Source organism: Selaginella moellendorffii, unplaced genomic scaffold (assembly GCF_000143415.4).
Source record: "Selaginella moellendorffii unplaced genomic scaffold, v1.0 SELMOscaffold_1, whole genome shotgun sequence".
NCBI classification, from domain to species: Eukaryota; Viridiplantae; Streptophyta; class Lycopodiopsida; order Selaginellales; family Selaginellaceae; genus Selaginella; species Selaginella moellendorffii.
In genome coordinates, this window is record NW_003314262.1 from 863,668 (window position 1) to 872,773 (window position 9,106).

At 44.3% G+C, this 9,106-nt stretch overlaps 2 protein-coding genes across 2 annotated transcripts; both read right to left on the bottom strand.

Annotated features, from left to right (window-relative positions):
* Positions 1-285: 285 nt before the first annotated feature.
* Positions 286-2,072, bottom strand: LOC9656898 (DUF21 domain-containing protein At2g14520). Its single transcript, XM_024687830.1, has 10 exons — positions 1,895-2,072; positions 1,680-1,840; positions 1,511-1,624; positions 1,377-1,463; positions 1,189-1,328; positions 1,041-1,128; positions 924-997; positions 692-852; positions 405-592; positions 286-336 (listed from the first exon to the last, which is right to left on the bottom strand). Exons 1-10 carry the CDS (start codon positions 2,070-2,072, stop codon positions 286-288), a joined length of 1,242 nt encoding a protein of 413 aa, XP_024543598.1.
* A 196-nt stretch (positions 2,073-2,268) lies between these two features.
* On the bottom strand, positions 2,269-7,977 carry LOC9629669 (brefeldin A-inhibited guanine nucleotide-exchange protein 2). Its single transcript, XM_024687838.1, has 11 exons — positions 6,878-7,977; positions 6,501-6,821; positions 6,100-6,448; positions 5,548-5,970; positions 5,200-5,495; positions 4,873-5,146; positions 4,344-4,822; positions 3,963-4,284; positions 3,578-3,908; positions 2,923-3,529; positions 2,269-2,860 (listed from the first exon to the last, which is right to left on the bottom strand). Exons 1-11 carry the CDS (start codon positions 7,975-7,977, stop codon positions 2,269-2,271), a joined length of 5,094 nt encoding a protein of 1,697 aa, XP_024543606.1.
* Between the last annotated feature and the right edge of the window lie 1,129 nt (positions 7,978-9,106).

A 9,106-nucleotide genomic window follows, 5' to 3' on the forward strand; every position in this document is an offset into this window, starting at 1 on the left:
TGAACAGCTCGTAGAGCTCATTGTTTTTTATTTCTTACCTTCTGTGTGGAGAGTGTGTGGGGGGAGAATGTGACCCTGGTGAATCAGGCGGTGGAGAGTGTGAACTAGTGGCTGTCTGCATGGAGGTCCGAACCATCAGTGATTCTGCCTCTGAGATTGAAGTAGGAACTATATGTCTTGGTGTTCGTGGTGACGCTAAGCTGGCTCGCAATCTGAAAAGAAATATCAGGTCAAGAGTTCTATCGTCATCGTGACATGTCCTCTTTGTTCTAATGCAGAAAAGACTTACTTATTGTAAAGCTCGCGTTGCTGGTCGGATTCGTCCCAGATTTCTTCCTGAGAAAGAAAGAAGAAGAAAAAAAAAACCCTTAGAAAGTAGCATGAAGAAAGATGTCATTATTCACCTGCAAGAGCTCTTCAATAACATCTTCCATCGTGATAATCCCCACAGCTTCGTCATCGTTTACACTTACCAATGGCAATACATCCAGTATGTCCTCAGAGGCATTTCGTTCTGATTTTGACTTCCGAGGGGTGCTCTCACCATCATGGGCTGGATAAAATTCCTGTTGGATCTCAGTCACTTGCGAGCCTGTTAGTCAGGACGCGAAGTTGATTTATTCTAATAAACTATACAGAGGTTTATCCTTGCAGTTTGTGCCTGAACAAAATGAGATTTTAGCTTTAATACCTTTCTTACTAAATCTTCTACTACTGAGTCTTCTGTCCAGAGAATGTTTCTTTTTTAGGCTTTCAGGCTTTAATCGCGTGTTCCTCACAACGACTGCCATGTGGCTATGTCCTTTTTGAAACTCGTTTAAAATGTCATACAACGGCATCTTTTCTCCAACCCTGATGAACGTGTACACATACACCGAACAACAAAGAAAAATTCTAGTGCAACTAGCCACAATTTTACGCACCTTGGTATCTTTCGGATCGTAAGATTAATAAGTGGAGTTGCAGTTTCGGGACGAACTGTAAGCAAGGTCTTGACCTATAAAAAATGCTATTTAGCCGGACCTCCTTTCTCTGCCTACCAGTATCAGACCAACTATATTAGTTGGTCTTTCAAAGTACACCGGCACTCGACTATGTCCTCGATCTATAATGGCCTTCATCGTCTCTCTGCAAGTGAAAACACCAAATTAAAAGAATTTATATGCATGATTTGCACAAACTTAGTACAAGTCAAGCTTTACGTTGATGTCGACACAAAAGGCTTTAGAGATGGGAGTCATTGCGTCTTCTGCTGTTTTTTCTGTCAAATCTAATGCTCCCGTTATGATTGTCGCCTCATCGTGAGTTAGCTCTCCGCCTTTTCCAGCCTACCAATGGTCGATGCTAAAAGATTTATATGATTTGGCAGATCCTACTTCTTTGTCATGAAGCCCGACTAGTGTCTTGAGCTCTGCTCTACGAAACAATGCAACGTGGTCTTTTCCAAGAACAGAATCCAGTAGCTGAAATTTCCTTGTGATGAGCAAAATCAGGCAAAGTACTTGCTTACCTTGCTTATTGGATAGGAGATTGGAAAGCATATCCAGACAAGAATGCGGACGAACGGGGTCATCTTTGCGCCAATTGCCAAGCCATAACGAGAGCAAATGGCTTGTGGCAGTATCTAAGAGAGGAAAGTCAGTTGTTTATCAATCCTCGTGTTTTGTAGCAACACCTACTTCTCCAAATAGGAGGATAAGAGTGACTGAAATCAAGACTGCACTCCAAGCGTTCACGACTGCATCCAAGAAAATCGGAAGTGCCTCCATTGCGAGAGCATTACAGATTAGCAGCGTGCATAGCAAGAGGTGTTGCTCTTTAACCACAGGGTATATTATCTCTGTCAATCGGACACATTGTTAAGCTCATCAGGAAATACTGGAAACAGTCTTACCGGCGTGCTTGCGATCTTGCGGGGATCCAGACTTCATCAGAACCTCTAAGTCTACAAGTTCCAGTGACATAAGGCCAAGCGTGAGACCCGACATGATGCCAGCGAATACCACCAAACAGATGCTTAAGACTATGTATGCCCAGAACATGCCTCCACAGCAATGTTCGTGGCTCGCCATCCTCGTGAGAGTGTTTTCTTCCTTCAGCAGAATCCAAAACCTAGCAACCGTTTTATATGCAACAATGGAGGAGCAGCGTACGCGCAAAATTTCAAATAAACTTTTTCTCATTAAGTACTGCAAGTCTGGATCGATTGACGTGTACCACATGGAACAAAACAAAACGCAATGGCACAGCAATTTATAAATATTATACCTAGTAGTTTAATAGAAGCGGGCCAAAGCACTCACTAAAGAGATCGCTCAGTGCAAATTGAACTTCCATGGAGCCATGTTCACAACCCACCAAGCTCGTCAGCACTGGAAAAAAACTACTGAGATACTTCTGAAATGGGGTGTTGCGAAACCGGCTAAGAGCTCTAAGAGTCATGATGACGAGTGGGGCTCGAGCGGTAAGCTCCCTCCTTCTCGTGTAGCTCACAGGGATCATCCACTGTGGCTTGAGGCGCTGAGGCTGGTGAGTGAAAGTGGACGTTTTAGCGTAAACTTGCAAGACCTCCTTGCAAAATTCCACAAAACGGGCCTCGACGTCCACGTTCTTCAGCAGCACCGGGTTGTCCTCGTGAAGTCTCTGGAGTATTTCCATATAGGTCTGCGAAGACTCGCTCTCCAGCCACAGTAAAGGTGGATCGCCCATCTGGGACGATAACTGAAGCTTGTAGATCTTGTTGCGTAGAAAGAGATCGTTGTTAACTTTGTGAGCGTGCACCACTATCACGTTTAAGATTCCAAGAAGCAGTGTCACGTGAGGCGATGCCATCTTCGGCCCAAAAGCGTCATAGATCTCCCTTACTGCCTGGAGGTTAGGATACAAATCTGTAGAAGAATAAAAATTGAAACTATAACAAACAAGCTTGCCTGTACAAGGAGGAGCTGAACTGTTGAGTGGAACTTCAGCTCGGCCAGAAAACACTGCAACTTGCTATCTTCATCAGATGTAAACCCTTCTTCAGTTGAAGCACCCTCCATAAAAGTTACTATCTGCATTACGTTTGGAAACGTCTCCTCGGCCACTGATTGTAAGCCTTGTAATATGTCCACCCAGTCAACTTTGGAGAACTGAGGCCCTCCCTTGACGATGAGCCGGACGAAAGAGGCAATGGTAATTCCAACGATTTTTTCATGGTGTATTTTGAGGAAGTCCTTCATCAAAGATAGTACCTTACGCATAAATGGACGAACAACTGGGAAAAACTTCACGTAGAGCTCAACCAGTGGCTGCAAGGCCAGACTACACGTTTCATAAAGCCAGGCGTCCATGTCTTTTTCACTATCCACGTTCTGAAGCTTGATCGATCGCCTTGCTGAATCAAAGAGAGGGAATAAGACAGTGTTGTATATCTGTTCCCAAGAACTTGTTGAGAACACATGTCCATGGCACTGTAAGACGTCAAATAAGACGTGCACGGCACTCTTACGAATCGCTGTCCGTGAGTCGTATGTTAACTCCGCCAATCCTAGGACAAAATTCAATAAAACCACGAAACTCAGATGGATGTTATTACCTGCAAGCAGAGGAAACCAGAAGAAGAGATGATCATCTTGCTCAGGGCCACTTTCAGTATTTTGAACTTTTTCAGGGCTGTTGCGACAAGTACTGAGCTCTCCTTCACCAAGCTTTAAGGCGCAAAAACGCAGAAATGCGAGAGCATTGAGGCTGATATCGTCATTAAACTTGTTGTTTATGAACGCAAGAAGGCAATTCACACAGTCCGTGAATATTGTGTTCTCGGTTTCAGTAATGTGTTGAAAGTAATCTCTGACAACTTTCTCCACCGTTTCAAATGCAAGATGGACAATGCCGCTATCTCTATCTGTTGCGGCAGTAGTAAAGACCTGTAATTGATAAAGCATTGATACCTTCCAAAATGACTCTCAAACCTTTGTTACCATAAACGTAATTTTCCAGCCAGATTTCACGTTGCCAACTCGAGTGCACACCATTTGAGAGACACAACGGATGATAAATTCTCGTATTTCAACAGAGGCACTTCTCTGCATGATGATGACAAAAGGCCGCATAAACTGATTTTGGAAGTTGTAATTTGCAAGCTCTTCACGATCCATGAATTTCATTGCCAACTGCCGCAGAGAGTCCATGGCATACATAGCAACTGAGAAATTGCTTGAACACCCAACAGTAACAAAATAGTCAGACAACGTATTCCACATCCTGCTCCAAACCAGCCTGATCCGATTCATATTGAAGTGCCTATACAACAAGCAAGAGAATACATCACAATCAAATCACTAAGTGACCTGAATACTTACGAGATTTCCACAATTTTGGTGAGACTGAACACTCGTGGATCAGTAGGAGATCGCAGTTCATCCATGGACACTTTGCACAATGCTTTTACAAAGTCCACAATTCCTTCACTACTTAAGGCTTGACTTCGAGTAAAAATTTTGTTAGCTTCGTTCGAATCAATTTGACCAAGCAAACCGAGATTTGAAACGAGATTACTCATTTGCTCTGCTGTGACTGCACCAGGTATTGGGCTCTGCCTGCCACCAGTACTGTCGTATGATCCACGGCGTGCAGCTAGAGCAGCAAAATGCAATCTTCCTTTTCTTTTTGGAGCAGTTGATAGCTTAGTCTTTTCTGGATCGTTTGAAAAAAAAGTAGCATCGGGAAGAGCACCTTCGCCGATGAGATAAAGCTGATCAAATCGTGAAACGCATGTAAGTACATGCTCCCATGCGTCCTGCAAATAATTTCCATATTCATCTGCAATATTGAGCAAAACCTAAATATTTGGCCAGGGTAAGCACCATAACGTCATCACACTAAATTTACCTTGATAGCATTCACGTGTTTCTGCTTGATATCCACAGGAGAATGTAGCGATGTAAACTTTGCAAGAGAAGTCACAAAAGCATCCCGCTGTATTTGCATGCGCATCACTGAAGTGATATGTATTGCATGCCTGAACCCTTCCAGGCATGGTGAAGTCACAACCTCGTCGTCACTCTTGTCTAGTGGGACACTAAGCCCCGCAAGCATGGGTCCCCATGAAACTTCTACCATTGGCTTTACAATCTCCACGTCTATCACAGCATAGTATGCAGATCTAGTAGAAAATGAAGGCAATGCTATCAAAACAATGACAACAGTGCATCTTACTGTGGTTTCTCAGCTTTTTCTTTGAGTTGATCTTGCATATAACGAATCGCGTCTTCACTGGACTCAAACAGCTTCTCTTCTTTGGGCTTTCGGATAACTATGTTCAAGATGTTGTCAATCCCAGCAGGAAATTTATTGTCCTTCCCAGCTGGTTTGGTGACCGGAATAACATTATCCGCTTTCATTTTAATTTCTTTTTTTACTATACGGTCATACAGTCCTCCCATAAACTCTTCAAGAAGATCCTTTCCATCGTCAATTCCTCTGTTATTTTTTATAAATGCAGCTTTAGACATCTGTAATAGCCCATGAGTGAGATCTTGGAAGGAAGTGGAGGCATTTGTTCACCTTATCTTTCACCATCACGTTGTGCGCATCAGTGTTAAGCATAATTACAGAATATGCGAGGACATAAGCAGTGTCGGCACTCGTGAAAGCTTTGGGATTACAGATGCAATATCGCTCCGCAAATTTTTCCATTATCCTGTCAATCTTCTGAGCCTCTCCAGGGAGTCTGAATCCCATCAAGAATGTTCGTATCGACTCGTCAAACTCCATATTATGAAAGTTGAAGGAGTCAACATACGCATGCATGACTTTTAACGAAAACTCCTCTTTTTCACCCAGGTAATCCCCGATCATGCCCTTGTTGAGACCTGTGGTACTCAGGAGGAACTTGGCAACCTCTTCAGGAATTTTCTCCACTTTCTTGGCTTTTACAAGGAAATCAATACCCTTGTGAGGCTTCTGGTTGAATACTTTGATTCCTTCCTGCATAGTGTAAGGAGCTTGTAATTGAATGCCCAGTCCTTCATGCATCCCTGGTGTATAAGGTGGAAAGTTACAGAAGAAATTCACAGCGCTGGCGCTTATTTACAATGAAGCGGGGATAGAGATTACCTGAAGCTCAAGCTTGTGAACACGTCTTTGCTCAAAAGTAACTGCACTTTCAGTTGATGCTTGATCTGTTTCTAATGGTTCAGCGATCTCATCCCCGACTTCTGTAGCACTAGCTCCTGCTGTGGACACGCTTGCAGCGTCCAGTTTGCCGGTTTCCACATCTGAGCTGTTGAAGTACGGAGAGTTCGAGGCACCAAGTTGCTTCTCCATCCAATCTCCCATCGCCTTTAATATTCCTGTCAAACACTTCATGGCAGTAAGCTTCAATGTTGCATCTTGAGCAGCTGTTAATCCTGTATCTGCACTGGCTGGTGCTCCTTGAGCACTTTTGAGTAAGCCATTCACAACCCTATAGAAAAAATTACTTTAACAAACTGCACTAAGTGGAACATAAAGCTTGCCTTTCAAAGAGATTCGTGGACTCCACATCACAGTCGTAGTTCACGAACATATCAGGAAGTACCTGTGGATCTGCTGATAGTTTTTCAATGAAACATAAGACAGTCATCTTCTGTTGGTAATTTGGCTGAATAACATTTTCAATGACTCTCAAAACGATCATTGGAAAAAACACACCGATTTCCGTTTTCAAAGAGGCCCTGAACTTTGCTATAAGGCTCAAGAAAATAGAGCAAGACATCTGAAAAACAGATAATATGTCAGATACGGCACAGTTTTGCATGAGCGACAAGCACAGGTACTGCTTGATTGCATCTAAAAACCTGCAGAACTCAATTTGGTAAGAGTAAAACAATAAAAAAAATAGATGAGAGCGTACTTCGGATTGAAACAAAAAGATGTGCCAGCATTTTCAAGGACAAGTTTCAAGAGCTCCAAAGCCAGCACTTTTGAGCGTATAGCTAAGGGGTCTGGTGTCCCTTCTTGTTGAGGCTTTTTCATCGACAGGCGGCAAAGAGCTCTGAAGACCAAGAAGGCGTCCCTCTTAAACTTGTTGCCAATCTCCACGTCCAGTTCCATGTCCTTCATATCTTTGTCGACTTGCTCCCATGGTTTGGCATCTACGGCGTCCTTGTCACTTGACTCAAGCATGTCCATGGTGTTACTGCTTTCAGCTCCTGTGGCAGCAGAGAAAGCATCGTCGTGCTGAACAAGCTTGGGACCAACGTGAAGGACCACGTCAAAATCCAAGGCCACCTTTGTAAGGAAATTTTGGACGAAGGTGTCGGAAGTGGTCCTCTCGGCTTCGAGCAAATCAGTCAATATGACAGGTTGCAAGGGAACCGAAGCTGAGTCGGCCTCCATTCTTCTAAAAATGACCATGAGGATTTGGGTGAGAGTCGCCTTTGCGGACGTCTGGTTAGCCACCACCTTGCTCCCCAGGAAGATGTTGTAGCAAGTGCTGATAGCCCGCAGCAAGTGATCCCCGTGGATGCTAAGTGAGGTGGACACGACCGCTGTGAGCAGCGTCTTTAGAATGGCCAATTCAATTATTTCTTCCCCTAGATCATGACACTTGCAAACCGCGTCGAGGATCCTAAGAATGAGGCTGGATTCCGACTGTGAATCGTTGCCTGTACCGATCTCCCCAACCAGATGACCGTGCACAATGAGCTTTTGAAAACAATCCAATGCGGGCTCAATAACCTTGGCCGACTGGAGATCGCAGGCCGCGAGGAGTGGTTGCACTAGCAGCTCAGCATCCGTAGCGCTGATTCGCACGGCACCATCAAAAAGAGGGCTCTCGGCACCGGCACTGGGGATAAACGCCACGAGATTGTCGAGGACGGCCTTACAATCCTGGACGAGCTTACCATGCTTGCGCCATGATGCGTTCTTGACTATTCTATCAAGGGCAGCGGTCAGCACCAGGACGAGCGACGACGCTCTGGGTGATCGAGGGGACTCCGGCGCGGACATTGGCAGGAACCCTAGAGACTTGGTGCGGTGGGTGTCTAAAATTCAAATATTTTAGTATGACACCTCATCAACTTGATATATTGGTAATTTGTCATTAGTTTGTTTTGCGCCTCCTCAGACAGACCGCTCACTTCTTGCCCTTCTTTGGTCCCTTGGATTCAGCTACTTCTTCCACAGTTTCTGGGGGCTTTTGGGTAATGCCCTGGCCTTCCATTACCAAACTGCAGCCCCGGCCATCTGCAACCTCTATTCGAAACACTTGCCTATAAAGTTTAGCTTCCATAGGTACAAAGGTAACAGTCACGACGTGCCTTACAGCTTCTTCAGTTCCTCTGCCAGGAAGCAAACCGCCTTGAATGTCCACATGAAATGGATCTTTGACAAATGGTTCCGCAGGAGGTTCCTCCACAAGTGGTAGCACGAGGGCAGGCTCCGGTGACATTGGCTTCCTATTATCTGATTTCTTTTTCAAACCCGACTGCACAATGAACAAAAACAGTTCAGCTCAGTAAGGAGAAACCCATACCGTAGGAACCTCCTCCACTAGCTCTTCTTGAAGGCCCTCCTTTACTAAACGCCATTGACTGTCAAAGTAGCTTGCATTGGTCACGCTAAAGACAAGTGTCTGAGATGCGTTTATGACCACTGAACCAAACCAGATGCATTCTGAAAGTACTTTAACGGCAGGAAAAAACACTTTTGCTTGAACGGGTACAACCTAAGGAAAGAGAGAGAACAAAAAATATTTTTCACACCTAAAAAAATAATCGCCAATTTACCTGTGTATACTCTTCAAAGAACTTTAAAAGAATATCCTTCTCAAACCTTAGGTCTTTATGCTCACTAAGTATTTCCGGTTCGGGACAAAAGTTAATAGTTAGACGAATACTCCATTCGGAAGGCAGTACAACACATGAAAGCCCAAGAGGATCTGTTGCCTGTAGAGTATTGTCCTCATTTTCTGAAGACAAAAGGCCACTTTCAACCTTAATAACGTAAAACGGTGGGTCCAAGGCTACCGAGAAGGTGAGACTGTGATTATAAACATTTTGCAAAACCACCACCTTGGTGTAACATTTATCTGATGATGGAACGGCTCCACAGCAGAAATATTCCACAGGATCATCGA